Below are 25,369 nucleotides of genomic sequence, written 5' to 3' on the forward strand. Positions count from 1 at the left end.
GGAAAAAAAAAAAAAAAAAAAAAAAAAAAAAAAAAAAAAAAAGCCCGAGACATCTTCTTAAATGTAATTTCTCTATAATTTCCATATAACCAGACAAAATAGAAAGATTTGGTCATAGAGATAATAAATAATGCTACAATCACATCTGAAAGCAGATTTTTTTTCGGGAATTATTCTTTATCCAAAACTCTTAAAGCAAAAACTTTCACTCAGTAAATTAAATAACAAAAGACATTTAACAAACAAGACAAATTAAAATCTCCAAGTAAATCTACAACAGTAGAAGTTTACAAAGATTTTGTCTTGGTCTCCCATACTGGTTTAAGATAGGTAAAATTAAAAATTACATGATAATATTTAAATAAAATCAAATATTACATGATAATATTTGGAAAGCCAACCCACAGTAAAGGCCTTTATAAACATTTCATTTTCCATTAAAGAACTTAGCAACAAAGCTTGTTCTGCCTCCTAATATTAATGTCATTTCTAATAGAGTCAACTCTCATTATTTAAGTAATAGTTGGGAAAGATGTCATGGATCTTTTAGCATAAATAATGGCTAAGACAAAACTAAACCAAAGTGGGTACCAAAAGGAATATATGCTTGCTAAGGTTAAAATCACATTCAATATTCAAGACTACTATTACTCTTCTAAAAACACCATCCAACAATAGAAACATAATGCAAAGGTTCTGTAACACTAAAGAGTACATGGATTGATTAGTAATGAAAGTGAGCCAATATCTGCTATTATTGTATGAATTTTAGTGAGCTCTCTCAAAAATACTGAAAAGGTAAGTGAGTTGAGCAGAATTACAGTCTCAAGTGTAAGTTCCTATCTCTCGTCTCTCCCTCACCTAATACCCTCACTACTCAAACTTTTACCTGTTACATTATGTATAGCTATAGCCTCTCCCAATCCTTGCCTCCTCTGTGGCTTGGAAGGCAGGAAATCATGAGGAGGCAGGAAGGGAAGACAGTAGGACACAAGAAGCATATGCGTGAGAAGGAGGGACATTCTCAGGTTATGGTAGACAGCTGCAGTACTTACTGAATACTATTTACTGCCAAACAATAAATGTCTTAAAGGCAGCAGCACAAAGCAATCAGAACATAGGATTAGGAGCTAGACTCCCATGGTTCAAATATTGGCTCTCAGGCAAGTTCTTAACCTCTCTATGCCTCAGTTCCCTCATTTATAAAATCAGGACACTACTATTATAAATTCCATAGCATTTTATTAAAATTGGACTGGACAGTTAGCTCACTTGGAAGAGTGTGGTGCTGACAACATCAAGGTCAAGGGTTCTGATCCCTGTACTAACCAGCCGCCAAAAAAAAAAAAGATTGAGTCAGTTAACATTTGTAAAAGGACTTACAAAAGCACTTAATACGTAGTAAGTACTATATAAGCATTTGTTAAATGAATATATAAAGATATGTATATATTTCCTTGATTCTGTATTATTTCAATATTTTGTATAAGTTACTATATTAATGTCTTTACATAATGTGAAAACTGGGACAGATTAAACAATATAAATTGACCATACTTTGATGAAGAACAGAAAATTGTTTTATACCTCTACTTTGGATGCCAAAAACACACATGTTGGAGCCATTAATACAGGATCTATACTTTTCAGAGAATACCTAAAATACAATAAAACAAAGTTAAATGTAATTCATATAGAAAACACACTGGAAATCAAGATAACTCTATGGCAAACACATGATTCATTTATACTATGGTTCATCAACATTAGATAAGAGTTTCAAACAGGCATAACATATTCCCAAAATAAAACAGCCCTACCTGGCATAGAATCTCTTGAAATAGACCGTAGCAGTGGCAATAACTTGTTGTCTTAATTTAAGATGTTCACCTAATGCTTGGATGACTAAAAGGAAAATAATAAGGTTTTAAATGTATCTTCTGGTATCATTACGATAATATTAGCATCGAACAATAACTTCCATGTAGTTAAATCATGACTTATACTCATTTTTAACAAAGGGAAAAACCTACACATACTATAAAGTTCTACTTGGATCACAGTGATCTAGTACTAGGATTTGCAAGTTTGTTAAAAAAAAAAAAAAAAAAGAAAATAGATATGCATAACAAAAAAAAAAAAAAAGAGGAATTTCCGCATAACAAAAATGATTCTTGCATTAAGGAGGTTGGATGGTATCTCTATCTTCTAAATATTTTCAATGCTTTCTATATGATCTTTCTAATAAATATATAAAGAAAATATTAGACAGCTATCAAATCATTATAATACCACTTCATACAGTTTACCAAAAAATGTCAATCCTCAAAACAACAGAGAGGTAGGTCTGCTAAAGAGTAACTGAGGATTAGAAAGATCATGTGACAAAGCCACCACCTAGCGGAGTAAAGATCTTCTGACTCTAAATCTCATTTCCTCCAAAGTAAAGTTCTAAGATAGGAATGACCACATAGGATGTCAATCTAAAGAATCATTTACCCTCAAAGTTTGCTTTAGCCAAACTTAAACTGGGTTTAATAATGCCTGATAAAGGTTTAGGGAGATTAGCTAACACTTTCAAATAGTCTTGGATGCCTGTGGCAGGTCAGATTCACAGAAGATATTACTTAGATTACTAAAAAGAAAGTCTAATGAACATAAGTTGTAAAAGGAACACATAAAAATAAAAATGTTAAGTATGGACTAAAACAGTTCACAAATTATCATACAAAAACATTTAAATTCAGAGGTAACCAAATACACCATTTCAAACAATTTTTTTAAAAAGTTTACCATTTGTAAAAAATATTTGTAATTTCCAATACTCTTCTTCTGAGAGAAACTTTAAGTCCTTTTGGCGCTCCTTCAACAGATCTTGTTTATCCAAAATCCATTGCAAACTAAAAAAAGGAAAAATAACACTCTAAGATTGAACAGGTTGTTCAAATACTGAGAAGTACAAAGTACAAAAAATAACCTTAAAAGACAATATTACTCACATTTCTTGAAATGTGAATGATTATTAAGAATTATCTCACTAATAAACATAAATATGCCCTGAAAAAATTCTGCTCTAATCTTTTCCCTCCTCAGTCTCTCTGTTACTAGTTTATACGGTATTTCATTGTTTCTAAGACTCTGATATCAAGATACATCTGACAATCAAGGATGCTTTAGTATTTTAATAGGTGGCCTGTTGATTCTTTTTTAGTGATACATAAAATAATAGTGGAACAGTGTGGCACTAATTGACGGTGCCTCAGATTTGATGAAGTATATTTTTTCTCAGTTTTTCATGAGTAACTAGGGTATTTAATTTACCTACTTCAGAAATTCCCATCATGTTAAAAGCTGTTTCAGAATTTATTACACTGGGGCCAGCCTTCAGAATTTATTACACTGGGGCCGGCCCGGTGGCGCACTGGATAGTGCGCCGCTTGGGAAGCGCGGCAGCGCTCCCGCCCGAGGGTTCGGATCCCACATACAGACCGGTTCCCGCTCACTGGCTGAGCGAGGCGCGGGAGCAACACCGAGGGTTGCGGTCCCGTTGCCGGTCCCGGTCCGGTGGCGACACTGAGGGTTGCGATCCGTTGCCGGACACGGAAAAAGACAAAAAAAGAATTTATTACACTGATAGCCTCCTCCTCCTGCCTAGCCAAGTGTACTATTTTTAACCAGAGCTGTGAAATTGACATGACTCAAAACAACAACAACAACAACAAAAACCCATCTACAACCTCTTTTTGTCATTGGGTATGTCTTTTTACATCAATGAACTTGTTATTCAGCATTCTTTTAAACTGCTGCACAGCGGTATAAATGAACCATTTCTTAGTCAACCCCTATTGAAAGGCACATGGGCTATTATTTCACTATTACAAATAATGTTTTAATGAATATCTTTGTAATTCACCCTTGCATATTTGATTAATAATATAGTTGAAATAATTTCCTAGAAGTAGAACTGAGTCAGTTTTGCTGGTAACTTTGACATATACTGTCAGTTTGCTTTCCAAAAAAGTTACAATTTCCATTCCTATACCGTCAATCTTTTCAATACTTTACAACTTAAAGGCAAAGTAGTATATCACTGTTTTCTTCCCTTGTAGTTTACTTCTGAAGTTAAACATCTTTCCATGCTTTTAGTGGTGAGATAATTTTTCTTTTGTACAATGTTAATTCTAATATTTTTCTAATGGAATTGTCATTTCTTATGAATAAGAGATTATTCTGCTCTAAAAACTGCATATTATGAATAATAAGTAATTCTTATGTCAAATAAGCAGTAAAAATTTCACCCAAGTTAAAATATCTCTCAATATTTAATTATTTGTAATACAGTAATCTGAATCACTTAAATCTATCCATCTTTTACTTTGATTTTATGTTTGTCATTTATGGAAAGGCCTTCCTTGATTCAAAATGATTTAAAAAAAAAATTCACCCATATTTTCTAATACTCTTAAAGACTTCTTTTTTCTTTCAATTTGTAATCGATCTGGAATTTGTGTTGGTATGGAATGTAAAGTAGGGAACCAGCTAAATGTTTTGGCAAATGGCTCTCCAAATGTCACTAAAGTATTTCCTGATTTATAATTCTATCATTATATTTGGATCTTATAATTTCCTATTTTAAATTAGTTTTTCCTATTCTTATGCCATACTGTTTTAAACCACAGAAAAATAATTAAAATCTGGTATGGGGGGAGAAATGGGAAGAGCTGGGGATAATAGCTGAAAGTGTATGGGGTTTCTTTAGAGGCTGATGAAAACTTTCTAAAATTGATTGTAGTAATGATTGCGGAACTCTGTGAATATATTAAAAACCATGAATTGTATACCTTAAATGGGTGAATTGTATGGTATATGAATTATAGCTTAATAAAACTGTCACAAAAATAGGAAGTTGGATATAACCCAAATGTCCATCAGTAGAAAAATGGGTAAATAACCTATGGCACATCAACTTAGTGGAATACCATGCAGCCACTAAAATAGTGGAGTATATCAATGAATATATTCTGACCTGTACTCATGTCCAAGATTTTGTATTAAGTTAAAAAGCAAGATGCAGAAATATATAGAATATGAATATGTTTTTTAAGTAAAAGCATTCATATATGTATGGTATATGTGCATATAGATATTTCTGAATAAATTTAGAAACAAGCTAGGAAATATATATACCAAACTGTAAACTTTTTGGAGGTGGGAATGGATAGGCTGAGGGTGACTTTCACTTATATTTGTTAGGCCTAATCTGGGGATATCATCTGACTATACTCAGGACAAACCCTATTCCTTTGATATACTGCCCACTTAGGATTAATTCTCCAAGTTTAAATATAGTTTAAGGGATAAGAAGTAAATTATCCTAGTATAGCCTCTTACACATGTCACCCAGGGACATACTTCTAAGCTGGACTTTTCAATAGGAACTCCTTCCTGTTGGGTGGAAAATCTTACCTCTGCTCTTTACCAGACCTACAGACCACTAATAGAGGAAAATAAAAATGGAGGATTATCCTTCAACTGGTACATAAAGAAACTGTGGTATATCCATACAATGGAATCCTATTCAGCAAGAAAAACTAATGATCCACACATGCAATAACTTGGGTGAATCTTAAGTGTATTTTGCTAAGTAGAAGCCAGACTCAAAAGGCTTCTTACTGTTTGACTCCATTTATGTGATTTTCTGGAAAAGGCAAATCAATAGGGATGGAATAAAAATCATGGATGTCAGGGGTTAAAGTTGGAATACTTTTGGACAACAAAGTGGTAGCACAAGGGAGTCATTATTTTCTGTATCTTGATTGTAGTTACATGAGTATATGTGACCAAAAAGGATGAATTTTACTGTATGTAAATTTTTAAATAAATGTAATTTTAATGGAGGAGAAAAAAAATCTGGTACAAAAAATACCCCCTTGCTATTATTCTTCAGAAAATTTCTGACTGTTCCATCACAATTAATTTTCTAAGTCCTGAATTTCAGAAACATTATGTCAAGTCCCTAAAAGGAAAATCCATTCAAAATTCTGTTTGGGACTGAAAAATTTAAATTTAAAGATCTATATGGGGAGAAATGTCATCTTACAATGCTAGAATTCAAACTCAATTTATTAAAATCTCTATGTTCCACTACAGAGTTTTAACGTTTTTTTCTCACAGGTCCTACACATTTCTTAATTTTATTCTTGAGTATTTTATATTTTCTGCTGCTATTGTAAATTATACACTTCTATCATTCATTTAAAAGAAAGCTTTTTATTTTGGCATTTTGTAACTGGTCACCTTTTATTAAACTTTTACTATTTCTAATAATTTTCCAATTAATTGAACTTTCTCATTAATTTTTATCTCCACGGATTGATAATTCTGTCATTCTTTTTATACCTCCTTATCCTGTTAATTACATTGACTGGTACATTTAGAAAATGTTAAATAGGTATCCTAATTTTCCTAATGTTTCACCATTAAACACCTCTTGCTGATGCTTTAGTATGTTTTTCTTGTTAAGGAAGCATCCTATTTGTTTTAGTAAGACCTTTAGTCAAGAATAGATGTTGAATTTTATTAGTTATTTTTATGCCTTCACTGTTTAACAGATTTCCTAACATTGACTGTATTTGTATAATAAAATCCACTTTTAATGTAATGTTAGACTCCATTTGGCAATACTTTATTTATAACGTTTGCATCAATATTCAAAACTGAGACTGTTTTTAAAGTGCTACCTTTACTAGATTTTTCTATCAGCCTTATCGTGCCTTCATATCGAGAACTGGAAAGTTTTCCTCTTTTAATGCGCACTGGAACAATTTCAAAGGCAGATCCCCCTGAAAGTTGGAAAGAATTTTCCTATGAAATAATGTGGGCCTCGAGCATTTTTAAAGAAGTTGCTCTCTGGTAATTTTCTTAATTTGTTTGCCTTTCAAATGTATTACTATGAAGATAACCCAAAAGTACCTCTGGGTTTATTTACTTTCCTTGTTCCTCATTTTCTATTTCTGTATCATTCCTTTTTCCCTTGATTTAACTAGCAGTAGTTCAGTCTACTGTTTTGACGTTCTCTACTAAAGAACCAGCTCTTATAATTTTTTCCTTTTCGTACATTAGTATCAATGTTACCTTTATTAAGTGTTTCTTTCTGTTTCCTTAGTTTATTTCATTGCTTCCTTTTCAATATTCTTGAGTAGAACAGTTGATTTATTTTTACTCTCAGTTATTCAGGATGTTGATTTTCGGGTAAATTCAGCTTTGGCTACATCCCATATATGTTGATCTCATTATGTTATTTTTAAGCTATTATGTAACTATATTTTCAATTTCCTCTTTGATACAATAAAGTATCCACACTTGGTTTTGTAGTTTTTATTTCATGTTACCTGCTCATTAATTCATCAGTCAGCCAGCAAATATTAGTGCCCTTCTAGTTTTACTGCATTTTGGTCAGAGAATGTGTTTTGTTCCATTTCAACTTTCTGAAACATTGTGATACAAACTCATTAATTTAATCTCCACAGTCATTCTGTTTTTAAAAAGTATCATTAATTTTGAATCATTTTATGTTTTTAAAAAGATAAATTTCACAAATACTTAAAAACCTTTCCTCACAGCACTTTGTATGGAGGATAAACCAAGAAGGCTTATAAATAATGTATTTCATCAAATTTAAGATTACATGTAAGATTCACCATTATTTCATGTGTTACCATGAAAAAAATTGCCATGCTGATTTCAGAAATGTTAAAGTGTGAAAATGTGCATCTTAGAGGCATGAAATACTGCATATTTCATGTCAGTTTTCCTCTTTCACCAAATTCCTCTACCTAAAACAATGGCCTTTTTGTTTTGTCTTGTTTTTCCAGAACTGTCTTGTCTTTCATACTTGTTACCTTTTGCAGTTCAGGGATTCCATGATTCTTGAGGGATGCAAGTAAGGCAAAGTAACCCCTTCCTCCAAGACAATTTGAATTGGGAGGCAAGGATAGTTTCATGAAGCACATTTCATTTTATAATAATTTTATATTTGAAAAGTGAAAAAAACAATTGTTTTTATAATGCCAAGAGTAAATGAAAGCATAATGAGGACACTTATCAAAAGACTGGCAGGATTTTGGATTTTTAGTTTAAAAACTTCTGACAACCAACAGCTAGCTACCTGTCAATTCTCTCAGCTTCTTTTAAAGTTTATCAAAATATCTCTTCTCCACTACCTAAACTTTCCATATTTTAACTTTGCCCAAGCATATATTTCAGTGAGTGAAAACAATGCAAAATAAAAATAATAAGATTGGCAGTAAAGCTTCTATAGCATTTCATTGCCACAGAATCACCTTACAGCACGAGGAAAACCTGCTTTCCTGAAGTTTTCCAAGCTCATTGTTTTTTTCTCTTTCAAAGGGCTAAAAAATGAATCAACAGTCGGAATCGATCCTATTCACAGTATCAAAAATTAACTTACACTTACTAATGCTTTTTTAACATGAAAAAATATTTACACTAAGATATCTTCTTTATCAAGATCTGTTCATTTTTCAACTACACAGTGGAAAGCTGGTTAATGTTCAATTAGCTCTATCACACAACTTCTTGCTTACTCAGGCAAATGTATTTAGGGATAAATTTTTTTTTTTTTTTAAATATTGTTCTAGTTCTTCCCTGGTCACTGACAGAAACAAAAACTTATTCATGAAAAAGATTAAAGAAATAGGCAAACAAAATTATTGGTGGGGACACTTTTTAAACAAAATGTAAGGCACAGGCAAAAAAAAAATGGATAAATTTTGAGAGCATCTGAGCTATACCGTATCAACATAAAACTCCATCCAGGCACAAAGCAGTGGTGGGAAGCGGCTAGTAGGCAGAAACAATCCTGAGTCACCTCTTCTCAAAATAATATTAGGTCCACTCAAGATAGAAGGTGAATGACAAAAGACCTTGATGCCGATACCGTGAAGAAATCCCAGGCAAAAAGCAAGCCACAACTGTCCTGAACAGGCAGTTTCACAGTCCCGAACAGAGTCACACTGCCCATACCTGTGCCCGCCCCCATAACTAGCTAATCCAAGAATCCGAAATTAAATTCCTAAACCTTTCTTATCCAGAGACTGAACCCCTTGCCCCACCTTTTCGCTCACATATCCTTCCCTCCCCCAAATTGGGCCCAGGATCGGGGAGGGGAGTCGCCTCAGAAAACCGCATCCTCGTTTCCGGCCGCTGCCACCTCCAGGGAGGACCCCCGACGCTCGGGACCTGGACCAGGATCCAGGCCCAGGTGAGTCGCAGTCCTTGTCCTCACCGCCCCCCAAGAACCGGCCCCAGGCGAGACCATGAAAGATCACTTACTAGTGGGAGCTCTGCCAAAAGTTCCCTGCCATGGGACACAGCTTGCCCTGATAAAAAAGCACCAGCCGGCGGAGCGGCCCGCGGAGCGACCATAGACCCAGCCCGTCCGGTAACCTCGCTCCTCTATCAGATCAGCTTGGCTCCGCTCCGCCGCGGCGACGGTGAGAGGAAGAGGATGGCACCCTAGTCTCCTTGACGCCGGTCGGCAACACTCAACGGTGTAAACCCGTTCCTACGGACAAAAGTTCCGGCCCGCCCCGCGGTAGCGAATGAAGCTGGCAGGGAGGAGAAGGCCGGTAGGCGCGCCGAGATAGGACACGGGAACTAGTGCTCACGGGGCTCGCGGCTGTCGGCACTCTCGCGAGAGCTTCGCGCCGGTTCCGGCTTAGAGCCCGCGCAGCTCGGTACGCTGTCTTCAGCACTGGATTCTCTGAGTGGGGATAACCTGCGGGGAGTGGCCCAGTTCAGGATTTTGTTATTTCACCTTCCAGGCCTCCAAAAACAGCACGATGGCATTGGAATAAAGTGCTGTACAAGATTTTGTGACTTCACGTTTTCCTGCGGTTGGAAAGAGAAATAAATTACGATGATTTTGACCTCATGGATCAAGCGTTCTTAATGGAGTTCTATTGGCGTGATGACGCGCAAACTTTTAGAGCAGCAGTGTTTTAATGCCACAGAACCACCAGTTTTGTAGAACATCTAAAAGGTTATGCACATGCACATATATGTACGTGTACGCACATATGTGTACCAAATAGAAACATTCTGCAAAAATGCAATACATTTTACAAGATGAAATGTTTCTGTGTTTTCCATTTCTATTATCATTGTATCATTGCATTTATCGTAAAACTTCTGATTCTTTTTCAGAATAATTGTACACAGCCGAAAGTTGTTCATAGAAGAACAGTGTTCTGAGGCAGCTTAAGACAGTATTTTTCACATTGAGAATGGAGACCAATTAGGATGTGGTGAAATTGAGTGTGATAACCATTTTCCTAAATTAAATAGAACAGAAAATATTAGGTAAGTCAGAAGGAGAAGGGTATTATTTTTAAATTTTATTTGTATATATATGTGTATATATATATGTACTTTTAAAAGTTCGTTGGAAAAACGGAACTAAAAGATAATACAGATCTCGCCATGAACTTTTTGAAGATCTCCCGTGTGTACACACACACACACACACACACACACACACACACACACACGATGAGGTCAAGATGAGAAATGTATTACTATGTGAATTAGTCTGGTTGAGCTAGACTGAGCTAAATTGTGGAATCACCTCCCCACCCCACCCTCCCAATCTCTGTAGTTTAACATAAAAGTATTTTATATGTCACATGTCAGTCCCATAAAGTCCTGTAAAGTCTTCTTGCTCTCCTTAGTGGTTGTCCTCCAGATCTTCAAAGGTCTAGTGTGCTTCTATCTTTCAATTACTCCATCTTGATGTTCTTTGCTTCCAGGCTTAAAATCTTTCTAGAGGGAGCACAAAGGACTCATACAGGCTCTTAAACAGTATTAAGATCCTTGAAAGAAAAACAACTCAATCACTTCCTCTCATGGCCCATTGACCAGAATATACACATGTCCAGTTTAACTGCAAAGGACGCTGAAAAATGTAGGGAGCAGGTAGTATATCTGATGAACACTACTGTCTGTTACACTGAAGATCACAGTCAAAAATCTTTGAAAGGCATTAGCTTAAGAAATTCCAGGCCATAGGCTGCTTCACAGAGATTCAGGGTTTCTTCAACTATTTCAGGGTTTTCTTTTTGTCAGCCTGGCATCATTTAGAAGATAAAGATACTGCAACAAATTAGTATTATTAATGTTTTATTCTATGTGCTCCTCTGACACTTTGTTTCTATCCTTGACAAGTACTTAATTCTGTTTTATATCTAATTCTGCACTCTTTTTTTCTTCCCACAAAACGGGGAGTTTCTTCATCTTTTTATCTCCATTGGTTCAGGGCAAATTGCATAGTAGGCACAGTAAATACTGGTATTTGAGTCTGACTCATATAATTGGGGGGGGAGTATGATATCATAAAATATTATGAATAAAAAATTAGGTTGGAAAAGTGAGTACTTAGAATGCAAAAAGAAACTACAACAAATTATTAGAGCCGTGGAAATTCAGGTGCCTCCCTTCTGTGAACTCTTTTAGGCAGTTTACCAGAAATGCTACATAAAACTTCTTGTTTGCAGCTTTGTTTCTGCTTCCCACTGAGAACATCAAATACCTAGCACCTCCCAGTGCTTACAGGAACTATGCAAGTCAGGAGCCTGGAGCTTAGGCTTCCTTAGTTCCAGAGTAAATCACATTTGAGGATATTCTATAAATGTAAGTTGAATTAAATTGACTTAAGCCAAAAACTAGCTCCATTTAGGGATATCTCTGGTGGAATAGGGCAATTTACAAAGGTTGTTAAAACATCTTGCTATCCTAGCTTACCTAGAAGCAAAATGATGATAAGCCATGTAGATTTGCCTCTTTTTGCTAATGACTTTTTAAACTTTATAATTTCAGGAGTACTATTTTGCAGTCCTTACCACCCACATAATTTAAACTTAATGAAATAAATCAATATTGTCTATTCCAATTTTCAGTTTACTTTGTGCTTCTCAAGTAGGGATGCATTCAATAAATTCTTGATGCTAATGTTAATCCTCCTGGGACAAGAAAGTATTTATCCATCTAGAAATGCTTTCTCCAGCAGCATGAAAACTATTTCTTAGAAATTAGGACCTAGAAGTTTAATGGCATCATCAAGCTCACTTAGCTAGTTAGCAGCAAAAACAGCCAGAGTCCAGTTCTTCTGATTCCTAGTGTGATAAGCTTTTCTCCCTAGACAGCTTCAATAAAACTATTATGACTAAACTACTGTAAGCACATTATTCCAGGTTTGTAGTAAGAGTTTCTTCTCTCAAACACTGTTATTAAAAATTATCCTCTTATTTTTAATAAAATTGTTAATTATTTTGCTTTAGTACTAATAACATTTATTGTGAAAAACATCCTCTCCTCTCTCTGGTCATTTACTGTGCTTCCCTTTATTTTAATTCCTAGATACCTGTATATGTTGAAGATGAATAAACCTCTAAATTATGATAAAGTGTCTTAGTCATTCATTTTGTGCTGATATAACAGAATACCTCAGATTGAGTAATTTATTTATTTATTTATTTATTTATTTATTTATTTATTTATTTATTTTTGTCTTTTGTCTTTTTTCCAAGTCCGGCAATGGATCGCAACCCTCAGTGTTGCCCCCGTACCGGACTGGGGACCGGCAACGGGATCGCAAGCCTCGGTGTTGCTCCCGCGCCTCGCTCAGCCAGTGAGCAGGAACCGGTCTGTATGTGGGATCCGAACCCTCGGACGGGAGCGCCGCCGCGCTTCCCAAGCGGCGCACTATCCAGTGCGCCACTGGGCCGGCCCAGATTGAGTAATTTATAATGAACAAAAATTTATTGGCTCACAGTTCTTGAGGCTGGGAAGTCCAAGATCAAGGGACTGGCATTTGGTGAGGGCCTTATTACTGTGTCATCCTGTGGTGGAAGGGCAAAAAGAGGGCAAGAGAAAGAGCAAGAGGAGGCTGAACTTGTTCTTTTATAATGAACCTATTACTGCAATAATAGCATTAATCCATTCATGAGGGCAGAGTCTCATGACCTAATCACCCCTCATGAAGTCTCACCTAACACCATAGCACTGGGGAACATTCAACACATGAACTTTTGGGGAACATATTTAAACTATAGCATAAGGTGTGCTGGTTAGGAACTTAGTCTCTCAACTAGACTGGCTGGGTTCAAATGATAGCTCTGCCAATTACTATTGGTCTAACCTTTTTCAAACTATTTAGCTACTCTGAACCTCAGTTTCTCCATCTGTAAAACAGGGATAATCATAGTACCTAAATCATATAGTTTAAGATGTTGATTTACAATGTTCCAGCTTACTCAAGCCATTAGACATTTGTTCAGCCCCATACACTCCTAGGTTTAGAATCCCCAGACAGTGTGAGGGATTCCAGAATTCATTTTTTGGTTTCAGTTAGTCTGGAATGGCCTTTGAGGAGTACAAAATGTATCAGTAAGAAATCCTAGAGCCAGAGCCCTGCATTCCTATTGTCTGAAGATTCCCTGGACCAAGAAATGGCTCACTTCCAAGAAGATTCCCTAGAACAAGGAATGTCCATATAATTGGTGAACGCTGTAAGTCCAGTCAAGGTGATTCAGCTGGGGAAGCCTGTCAGGATTGTGATTGTAACTAAAAGTTTATACCAAGTCATTGTATTAATTTGCTTTAAAAAGATGGTCAAGGAAGGGAAATGTATGAAGTCTACAAAAGGAAGTCAGAAAGATCAAACTTTAGCAGGGTTTCTATATTGGTTTCCCATAGTTGCTGTAATAAATTACCATACACTTAGTGGCTTAAAACAACACAGATTTATTATCTTACAGTTCTGCAGGTCAGAAGTCCTAAATGGGTCTCACTGAGCTAAATCAAGATGTTAGCAGGCTGTGTTCCTTTCTAAAGGCTCTAGAGAAGAATCTGTTTCCTTGCCTTTTCCAGCTTCTAGAGGTTCCCACATTCCGTGGATCATGGCCCCCTTCCATTTTCAAAGCCAGCAATGCTGGTTGAGTATTTCTCACATTGCATCACTCTGACAATGACTCTTCTACCTCTCTCCTGTACACTTAAAGTATCCTTGTGATTACTACATTGGGCCCACTCAGATAATCTAGGATAATCTTATTTTAAATTCAGCTGATTCACAACCTTAATTCCATCTGCAATCTTAATTCACCCTTGTCATGTAATATAACATATTCACAGGTTCTGGGCATTAGGATGTAGACATCTTTAGGGACTATTATTTTGACTACCACACTGTCTTCAGATGGTTCAGCCGCTCTGGTTCACAGACTCTTCAGCAGGTATGTTATTAGAATAGAAGTGATTATAACTTGATAGTACTAACTCCAACTAACTTCTATTGACATAATGTTTATGCCTACCAAGCAATCTTTCAATAGTAATTTAGCATCCCAAATGGATTTGCCTACAGAAACACAAAAGTATCTGGTCAATTTGGTAATTATTAGTATCCTTATAAATCAATAAATTTACAGTGGGTTTTCAATATATGAGTTTCTATGGACTTGATTAACATGTGTTCACACCTAAGAGGTAGACTAGATTTGGTAAGCTGGAAGCTCATGTTTCTGAGTCTGCAAAAATGAAGACCAGAGCCCAAAGCCCTGGGGAAGTCCATTGGTCTCGGTGGTCTTTCCAAATGACTGAAATCTGACATTGATGGACTTTTCTCTTCAAAACAAAAGCTTAGAAGGGATCTCAGCATCTGGCTATGGACTGACAATCTCTTCACTCCTTTCACTGTGTTCTTCTTCCTTGGAACATTGGCCAATTCTATTTCTTCTTTTCATTCATTCTTAACTCAAATCCATAAATTAATATTACACTTTGGTTGCAAAGTTACTTCCATAAATTTACCTTTCACTATAAAAAGAAACATGGATTAGCAATAAAATTATAATTAGAAGACTGTCCAGAGTTGAGGCATACTTCACTTTGTGTGTTTCTTCTGTTTTTCTTGTTACAGCTGGTCTATACTATTTCCCCATTCTGTATATTTTTTGTCTACTTCATAGTCTCTGATCATTGTAACTTTAGTTTCTATGCTCTTCAGCTTTTCTTTACATAATGAACTTTCAGCTTCATTCCCACTCTACCTCATTCTCTCCTTATTTATTTTGTTCACTTGTTTGTTTATATACATAGAGGTCTCACCAAAAAAAGAAAAAAAAAAGCTATCTGGGGCCCTGCATTCTTAGAGGCAGCCCTGATGAGAATAACTGCGATTGGCTTAGAACAGCTGATGGTCCTTAATTTTGACTGTACTTTAGAGTTACTTGGGGTGCTTCTAAAACACTATTTCTCAGACTCTACACCTAGACCAAATGTCTTTGGCAGAACAAATATACATACCAACAGATTTATATGCCTATGCTTATTTATATATAAGCAAGGAGAAATATGTGAAAGAATATGTGTCAAGACATTAAAATGATAAAGGTATTAGTGGGATAGAGAGAACAAGGCCACTGCTTGGGTGTGGAGCCTTGGACAAAATTTTCTGTGGGATTCCTTTCTGTATAAACATTTGGATTTAAAAAATGTACTCCACTGGAAACTGTAAAGCTAAAGACAAAAATAACTGTATATTAACACTGTACTCTAATTTATAAATTTCTCACAGGAGTATGGATTAATTCTGCACCTGTTTCACATTTATACTGGGGTTGAAAAAATAAGTTAACTGGATAGTAGATAATGAGAGCCAGGTATCTCACTGTCAGATAAAGAAGTTACAAATAATCAAGGGAGGAAGGCTGGAATGAACTCCATGGAAATAGATTAAAGTAAGAGAATAAAGAATAAACTCATGTTTAGTTTTATACATATAAGCTCATGTTTAATTTCTGGCTGCTATAACAAAATACTTTAGACTGGGTAATTTACAAACAAAAGATACTTATTACTCACAGTTCTGGAGTCTGGGAAGTCCAAGACCAATGTGCCAGCAGATTCAGTGTCTGGTGAGGGCTCACTCTCTGCTTCAGAAATGGTGACTTCTAGTTATGTCCTCACATGGCAGAAAAGGTGAACAAGCTCCTTCAGGCTACTTTTATAAGGGCACTAATCCCATTCATGAAGATGGAGCCCTTACGACCTAATCATCTCCCAAAGGCCCTACCTCTTAATATAATATTGGGGATTATGACTCAACATATGAATTCTGGGGGGACACAAATATTCAAACCATAGCATATATACAGATAGGTGCAGGAATAATTATAGATATGCATGTATACATAGTTTAGAATATATACATATATTTCCTAGTTCTATTCCACTGTGAGGGCCTAGTTCTATTCCACTGTGAGGGCAGTGACACCCAACAGCAATGAGCATACTCACACCCAAATCTTGGTTTCTAAATACCTTACTCCAATAAAAAGGAACTGGGGATCCTTGAAGAAATGGTTGATTCTAAGGATCAGCAGGAAAAATGCAAGATGAGTCTGATGCATATTACATTACCAGCAAGTAATGAAAGAAGTTCCCCCCACCAAAAAAAAACCCCACAAAAGGATGGGAATATGTCAAAGGGATACAAGAATCAAATTGTAAGAGACCCGAACAGCCTAAGCTGGAACAATTTGATTTGAGAAACAACAAATATATTAGTCAGGGTTCTCCAGAAAAACAGAAACAATAGAAAAAATATATATGTGTTAATATATATATGTATATGTACATGTATACATATACATATACGTGTGTGTGTATACAGGCATGGGATCGATTATCAGTTGATTATAGAGGCTGAGAAATACCAAAATCTGCTGTCTGCAAGTTGGAGATCTAGGAAAGCCAGTGGTGTAGTCCCAGTCCAAGCCTGAAGGTGTAAGAACCAGGAGCACTAATATCTGAGGGCAGAAGAAGGTCGAAGTCCCAGATCCAGAACAGAGAATAAATTTACTTTTCCTCCAACTTTTTGTTCTGTTTGAGCCCTGAAGACATTGTGTAATGCCCACCCACACTGGGGAAGGCAATCTTCTTTACTCAGTTTAGTGATTCAAATGCTAATCTCTCCCAGAAATACCCTCACAGACACACCTAGGAATAGTGTTTTACCAGGTATCTGGACATCCCTTAGGCTAGTCAAGTTGACACATGAAATTAACCATCACAACAACAACACAGTGTAGTATTACAACCCAAATAATAAAATGAATATACCTGAAGCCATACTAATATAAATATATAAATATATGATTGCATAAATAAATAAATGTGTAAAAAGAGATAAATCTTCTTTACTGAAGAATTCCAAGTAATATATGTAGATAGTTCTCCCTCCATGAGATGAAACTTAATACTTCCCCCTTGAGTACAGGCTGAATTCAGTGTTTTTCTTCCAAAGAATATATTATGGAAAGGGAAAAATAGTAACTTTATAGTGGAGACACCTAGCAAACACTACCTTAAAGTGATCAAGGTTAGCATCAACGATGATGTCATATTGGTAGTATATATTTCTGACATGATGTGATGCAAAAAAGCACATTATCTTGCAGTGTTCCTCTTAAAGGGCCATAAGCCTATAACAGTCATGAGAACAAAACATCAGACGAAGCCAAATTGAGGGGTGTTATACAAAACAAATGATAAGTACTCTTCAAGACTGTCGTGAAAGGAAGGAAGGAAGGAAGGAAGGAAGGAAGGAAGGAAGAACACTGGAGGTAAGAGTTTCAAGCACCGATGGCTAGTAAGAGAAGGGCCTTCAACGTGATCATTTAAAGGTTTTCCTTAATTTGAAAGCCATGGTTCAGTCGAGTTGTAACAGAGAATACTTTAATTTGGTAGGGTAATGATAAGACCTTGTATCTAGGATTTTATTTTATGTAATGCTATCTTTCCTTATAAATTGTAAATTCAGTAATGATTTGAAACACATTTAATCTGAACAGTCTTTTAGTTCACATTATTGAATACAGAAATCCTTATTTGGCTGCTTGTTTAATTCTTGGTTTATCTGTGGGAAATCTAATTTTGCTACCTGATATGTTATCATAGTTAATAGTAGTTACATGTACAAATTTCCTTTAGTCCTATTAACAAGCCTATTCAGCTTATAATAGCTAACAAGCTATTAACATGCATATTATTATTATTATTATGCTCTTTTTATACATGAAAAAACAGTGCAGTGGATTGAATGGCCTCCCAAAATCATTGAAGCTCAATCCTCACTGTAACTGTTGAGAGTGGGAAATCCTATTATGGTAATTGAAAGGTAGGGCCTTGAGGAGGTGATTAGATTGTGAGGACCAAGCCATAGTTAGTGGATTAATAATGGTAGTCATGGGTGTGGTTCTGGAGGCATTAAAAAGAGAGCACATAAGAATGTCTTTGTCGGGCTGGCCCGGTGGCGCACTGGATAGTGCGCCGCTTGGGAAGTGCAGCGGCGCTCCCGCCCGAGGGTTCGGATCCCACATACAGACCGGTTCCCGCTCACTGGCTGAGCGAGGCGCGGGAGCAACACCGAGGGTTGCAATCCCGTTGCCGGTCCCCGGTCCGGTACGGGGGCAACACTGAGGGTTGCGATCCGTTGCCGGACACGGAAAAAGACAAAAGACAAAAAAAAAAAAAAAAAGAATGTCTTTGTCTCAGCTCTGCCATTCTCACCATGTGAGATCCTGCATTGCCAAAGTAACCACCAAAGAAGGCCCTCACCATAAGTGTTCCCTGGACTTTGGACTTCCCAGCCTCCAAAGCTATAAGAAATAATTTTTGTTTTCTTATAAATTACCCAGTTCCAGGCATTTTGTTATAAGCAACAGAAATGGACTAATACACTTGTACTAAAAGACGTTAAATATCATGCCCAGGTCCACATAGGTAGTATGCTGGAGCCAGGAAGTAATACCATTCTGTGTGCCTGGAGTGTGTACGACTTCTGTATTGTACTGTTAGTGCCAGGAAAGAACAAACCAGGTATGTGTCAACATTGAACATACTAAGGACCAGCAAATATCACACTTTCACAGGCTCTCCCACAGTATTGAGCTAGTAGTAGGTCCTCAATGAACGCTTATTGATTAGATTTTTTAAATTTTTCCTTGTTTAGGAATGATGAACACTGAGCTAAGTGTCAGACCCAGATGCCAACAAGGGCTCTTCTATTAACCAGCCATGTAGCCTTGGATACATAACTTATCTGAGTCTTAGTTTTAAAATCAGAATAACAATATATGCTGCGTCTACTTCCTAATATTGAGACCATGTATGGAGAAGTTCTTTGGAAAGTGTGATTTGTCAAACAAATAAAGACTTTACAGTTTCAGACTTGAAGTTTAAAGAGGCCCATTCGATGAGGAACCACACCTATGGAAATCCCAGCTCAACCTCTTAATCACAGATTTCATTATGGGTAAACCTAGCTCAAATCCCAGTATAAGTCTGGCTAATAAGCCAGGAATCCCTCATTTGGTCCTACTTTCCTGAACCTATTCTCCTGACTTTTTCATTTGGTTCCATCACCCCTCCACCCAAACTAATTGGTTTCTTTTACGAAGTAATTTTCTAGAGCTGAAGAGAAAAAAGTTTGCTGCCTACAGATTCAACTCTCAGGGGCATCCTGTTCAAAAAACATAGAAACCCTCTTTCCCTTTTCTCTTACTCCAGGCTCAACAGGTCTTTTCAAAGCAAGAAGCTAAAGTAGCTTAAGAGGAAGTAAGAGGCACTGGGGTAGCGCCATTCCCACTTCAGGGTGAGATTGTTTGGATGTACTTATTTTATGATTTTGATTCCATTTTTTTTTAAGGCTAGTCAAGTGAAGCAGTGGGAGTGGAGAGGAAACAAAGATATCTGTAACTGGTTTCATCAATTAGTTATAAACACCACTGCACTAGAACCAGCCTCTAATTCCTTCAACTGGCAGTCCTTGATCTAAGTTAGAAACAGAGAAAAGGTCATATGACCTAAACTCATAATGCTTCACTAAGGAAAAATGGGACATGATGCTAGCCCTAGAATTCTTTTTGTTTTTAATCATTGGAGTGTCTGTGTGCCTGTTAGAGGGTGAAAAAAACCAATACTATTTTGTGCTCTGCCTGCCATGTTGATTTCTGTTTAACCTCATTCCTCTTTTTCACTGGCTAATTACAACTTAACTTTAGGGCAAGCTCTAAAAGAAACATAGGTTTCAGGGAGTGAATGATTTATATAGCAGGTGATGTCTGTGGTTTGAGCACTAATATCACAAGACCCCCTACCTCCTGAATCCCCAGATACCTGGTGTATGATGTTATCAACTTATTTTTCTTAAGATGTTTCCTTGAAGTTATTCTTAGTAACAGGCTTTTGCTATATACACATTGTCTAACCTGCAGAGAGCTCTCATCTGCTGACATCTAATTCTTTGCTGCACCCAGCTTTCCTGTATGTAAGTCACCCTGGTTAATAAATACCTTTGTATATCTCCCAATGGACCAGGCTGCCTCCTTCTGTCTCAAAGTATCTCAATTTGAGGGCATCATACTTTAACCCCCTACATGCACAGTGCCCCTTTCTCCTTATTCCCCCCTTTTTACTTTAATAAGTCTTTGTCCTTTTTTGGGTCCTCTTCCATGAGACTGGAATGGCAAATTATATCTATACCTCAAAAACAGACTTTCCTCCCTTGGCAAAGAAAACATATACTGAGCACCATGAGAGAGTAGATAATTTGTCCACAGAACACAGAGCTAACAGCTGTGAGAGGTCTCACCAATCATGCCTTACAATCTTCCCCTTTCCCTTCTCTCTCTCTGTCCCTTTTTGAAGTGGCCAATAGGAAAGTGGCCCATAGGTGACATCTCTTCTACAGCTGCTCTTGGTACCCTATTCTTTTTTTATTCAGTGAACCAACAGGAAATCAAAGCTTCATGAGGCCAGTGGTCTTGTCTGTGTTATTCACGGCTGTATCAGTGCCTGGCACATAGTAGGTGGTTAAATGACAGAACCAATATCTATCTATCTATCTATCTATCTATCTATCTATCTATCTATCTATCTATCTATCTATCTATCTATCTATCTAATCTGTTTATTTAGTGGCTGGCCGGTATGGGGATCCAGATCAATATTTTACTGTGCCGGGTATCACTCTAGGAGCGAAGAGTACGAAGTAACGACTACACTGCGCGTCCTTTAGAGACAGACTAGAGAACTAGAACCGACGAGCTCAGCCTCGCCTCACAGAGAAACCCTGGGTTGAGACCAGCGCCAGGCGGGCGCTGGGTGGCGTGCGCGTCTGCGAAGTCCGGAGTGGCCTGGTTCTGCTTCTCGGGCTCCTGCTCTGCGGGTCGATCTGCAGCGCCAGCGACGACCCGGGAGCTGCTGAACGCCAGATGATTCCTCCCGGCGGACGTGCCCCGGGCGTTCCGCCCTGGCTCCCAGCCGCCTCCAGGTGCCCCGGGGTTCGGCTGCACACACCTGTCGACCGCGTCGGCCCAGCTGCGGCTCAGGCCTGTGGGACTCCAGGGAACGAGATACCCCCCGCCTCAGGCTGGGGACCAGAACTGCAGCGGGGCCTCAAAAGAAACAAAAATTTTCCTCTCGAAGTCACCGATTCCCCGTGATCTCACCCACGCCGCTCTGCGATTGAGGCGTGGGTTCGGGTCGAAGGCCGGGGAAGTGCGTAGAGCGCAGCCTCGAGGGCTGAGGCACAGCTGGGTGGCCGCGGGCTCCTTCCCCAGCGTGCCTGCTCCGGGTGGTCCCCCGCAGGGTGTTTTTACCTTGACCGGCCGGGGCAGGGTCGAACTGCTGCTGTGGGGCTTCCTCTCCAAGCCTCAGGTTGAGCTGGAGCCAGAAAACCCCGCGGTGCCCGGAGGCCAATCTCACGGGCGAAATCCAGAGAAAGCTTGAAACTCCTCCTGTACCGTAAACCCCAAACAGCTGCGAGAGCCAGCAGGAGGGAGAGCGGCTGCCGCGGAGCAGGAGCAGCAGACGTCGCCGCCCGCAGGATGGTGTCCTCTGTTCCCAGGGTCAGCCTTCGCCGGCCTGCCTGGCTTGAACGCCTGGGGAACGTACCAACCAACCACCCCGTACTTAAGCGAAGAGTTCTGAAGCCGGGTTACCTAACGCCTGGCAACCCCCAACACTGCCAACCCTGCCACTGTTGTGTGGCAAATTCCGAAATGGGGGTGGGAGGGAGGACTGGCAGAGGAAGAGTTAATCTTCCAAGAGGAATATTGCGTCTGTACCCTCCTGTCACTTGTGTTTTATTCAAGGGTGGTGTTAGACTTCACCAGATAGTTCAACTGACAATTTCAACATTTTCACCTACAAAACTGTCTCAAAGCAAAAGGTCTTTCTTTACAAAGCGTGTTTTCTTGTTAGTGTTTCATAATACACAGAATCATATTTCGCACTGTTGATACAGGAAACTAATCACTATCTTTTACAATCACAGTCATCAATTTCCTGTACTTCCCTTAGGAAATGCATACTTACATTGACCACAGGTTTAGTTCAGCTCTAACTAAGTTTTTGACTAAGTAGAATTGATTTTACATATTCAAACCTTTAAAAAGGTTTGAAATTCCTCCTGTACCATAAGTAATCATGATAAAAACCAAAACAAAACAAACAGCAATCATGATAAAAATCATCTTGCAAGCCTTCCTGATTTTCTTCAAGGCAGTGACTAACGTGCCCCTGGCTCTCGATGTTGGTCCATTTTCTTCCGAGCATCAAAACCTGGGCCTGACTCTGGCATTGAGCCTGGGATAGTGCAAGTGAATAGGACAACCTTTTCCTGTGAGTGATCATGCCTTTTTTTGTCATGATCACCAGGTTCTCCCGACCTTTTGAAAACTGTCTATGAACAGTTACCATGCAGTGCTTCTGAAAACTTGGAGAAAGATCATATCTGAAGAGTCTGGGAGGGGCTAGAATGATGCTTGTCAAACATGAGCAGAGCTGCCCCATAGTAAATGCGCAATATGTGTTCATGGAAAGCATGAACAATGCATAAATGAATGAAGGAAAGTATGCTCACACCCAGAGGCCCATTACCAAAATCTCACAGACCAACGTGAGCGCCTGCTTCTATTTGATTATCATTTATGTCTTTATCATCAGAAAAAATATTTAATGAAATTATTTTAAAAGGCTTCTTGGGCTGGCCGGTTTGCTCAACTGGTTAGAGCACAGGTCAAGGATTCGGATAGTCCGATGCCAGCTTGGTACAGTCACAGCGGGCTCCTGCCTCGCGCCCTCCTCTCTAGCCTTCCTTCAGCTGTGCGAGCCGGGGGACCATAAGGCACTGCTAACTGCGCATTGCCCTTACCGAGTAAGTGGCGCTCCCCGCAGGGGTGCAAAGAGGGACCGTCCGGGGACAGCTCTTGGAGCCCCCCTGAGGCGCGCGGCTACCTGCACTTAGGCGCGCAAGTCAATCGCTGCGCGCAGCTTTCCCCTCTTCTGCGATGTCCCAGGGCCACAGCGACGAAAGCCGATCCCTACGAATGCATACACCCGGCGTGTGACGTCTACAGAGAAAAGGCAAAGTTCCGGCGCTGGGTTGGGGCTCCGCAGCCGGAAAACAGCCTGACTGGCCAGCGCGTCCAGCCCCAAGAGGAGAAGAGAGGGACCCCGGCCCCCCCCCGGGGGCGCCAGGGATAGGAACGGAAGCCGGGCCTCGCTCCTATCTGCACCAGAGCCTGCCTGCGAGCTCCCCCGGCCCAGCGTGCTGCCACCGCAGCCCCTAGCGCAGCGGCTGGGACATCCCTCCTCGGCGGCACGGTAAGGGCCTCGTGAGGGCCCGCTGAGATCCCGCGTGCTCCTCTCGCTATCTGGGCTTCCTCGCGGTCTGCGTTTGCGCCGACGCCCGAGGTCAGACGATTTTGCAAGGGGCCTCAAGAACCAAACCTGCGAACTGATGGAGTCTCACACTTCATTCCTTCTGTGTTCGTCAAAGGGCGCATCGTGTGTAGCTTTCTGAACTTGGGCGTCACTTTAATGGAATGAAGTGAAATCTAATGCCCCGAGCAGTCATTTTTTTTTTTTTTTTTGTCTTAGATGACCCATTTAATCATTGGTAAACCCGACTAATTGCATTGCTCCATTAAGAGAAATCTTTTTGAAATTTCAGCATTAGTTGTGTCACTTAGTGTCTCCAGAATGTAGAATCGATTGTTTGCATTTATTTTCTGAAAAGGAGGTAAAGTTGTAATGTCGTTACAAGTTTCCAAACAGTTTTTAAAAGACCAAACAATGCTTAAAAGTAAGGAGGCAAGCCCAGGAGGCAAAACATTAATTAAAAAGACGGATTAAAACACCTGTTGAAAACGGGTCCCTTTTTCTTATCCTCTACCCCAATTTCCCCTCCTATTTCAATCCTCAATGTGCAAGAGGAGGAAGCAAAACAAAATACCCACATCTCACACTTAGGTTACAGAAAATGTTGTGGAATTATGCAAATAAACACCCAACATTTCTTTATTCTTTGATGTGCAGGCCTAACCATCTAGGCTTAAAAAGTTTCCTTAACTACATGACTTTTTAATGGTTGAAGTATCGGCTCTTTTAAAATCTTGTATTCAGACAAACTTTCCTTGATCTTCCCCTCTTTGATAAAACAATTTTACCAATCAAGGTATAAAATACAGCCTAATTCAGAATGTGATTAGGAAAGAATAAGTTTATGATGCTGAGAGCAAAATGTCTTCTTTTCTCCTCAGACTAGCACCATTTTTATACAAATATATTTTTTTAAAATGAAAGCAGCTTGTCAGATCTAAACATTCTTGGTCTTAAATTGACTTGGTAATATGAAAAGGGGACATGTTCTTAACCTTAACTTTCATGTTTATTGCCTTGGGTACCAATAATAAAAAGGTAGAAGTTAGAAAGTTGAATAAATTATAACCATCCTTAGTTGACAAATTCTTTCCAACTTGGAAGAGGGTGTAATTTTCTTCCTGAAGTCAAAACGAGATTTAGGGTCCCCCCATATGTTATCTCCCTGGCCTTCCATTCTATTAACAGGAAGGCCTGAAAACTTGTTCTTTGGTGCATAGACTGAAAAGACATAGGAATGGCTTTAGTGGTCAGCACATATTGAATTTACTTTATTTCCTTGTAAATATTCTATGGAATCTAATTAATTCTCCACTGTCATCTAAAACAATAAAAATTAGAAACCTGAGGGCAATGCTATGCAGCATTCAACCAATATCAATAATTTAAAAAAAATACTTCAATGGATGTCTTAGGTGGCTGAACAGCTATGGTTGCTTAAAATGGAGTAAAATGTAAGAAAATGTAGCCTGCATCTTCATTCTTCTCATTATTAAATAAATATTTTGTTGTTTTTTATAACCCTTTAAAAGTTTTGGTTGCTCTCAAGTGAAGCCTTTAA

The 25,369-nt window shown here is 38.5% G+C and overlaps 1 protein-coding gene across 2 annotated transcripts in view; it reads right to left on the reverse strand.

The window, feature by feature from the left end:
- CCNC (cyclin C) overlaps nt 1-9,643 on the reverse strand; it is a 26,722-nt gene extending 17,079 nt beyond the window's left edge. The window contains exons 1-4 of one of the 2 annotated variants that reach the window (XM_008578206.1): nt 9,355-9,643; nt 2,794-2,900; nt 1,821-1,905; nt 1,588-1,657 (exon numbers count right to left, since the gene is read on the reverse strand). In XM_008578206.1, coding sequence (XP_008576428.1) covers nt 1,588-1,657; nt 1,821-1,905; nt 2,794-2,900; nt 9,355-9,386 — 294 coding nt within the window. In that variant the 5' untranslated portion in view covers nt 9,387-9,643. The remainder of the gene's footprint in view (nt 1-1,587; nt 1,658-1,820; nt 1,906-2,793; nt 2,901-9,354) is intronic. The other variant, XM_008578208.1, reaches the window with a different exon arrangement.
- Between the last annotated feature and the right edge of the window lie 15,726 nt (nt 9,644-25,369).

Source organism: Galeopterus variegatus, unplaced genomic scaffold (genome assembly GCF_000696425.1).
Source record: "Galeopterus variegatus unplaced genomic scaffold, G_variegatus-3.0.2 Scaffold1647, whole genome shotgun sequence".
Taxonomy (NCBI): Eukaryota; Metazoa; Chordata; class Mammalia; order Dermoptera; family Cynocephalidae; genus Galeopterus; species Galeopterus variegatus.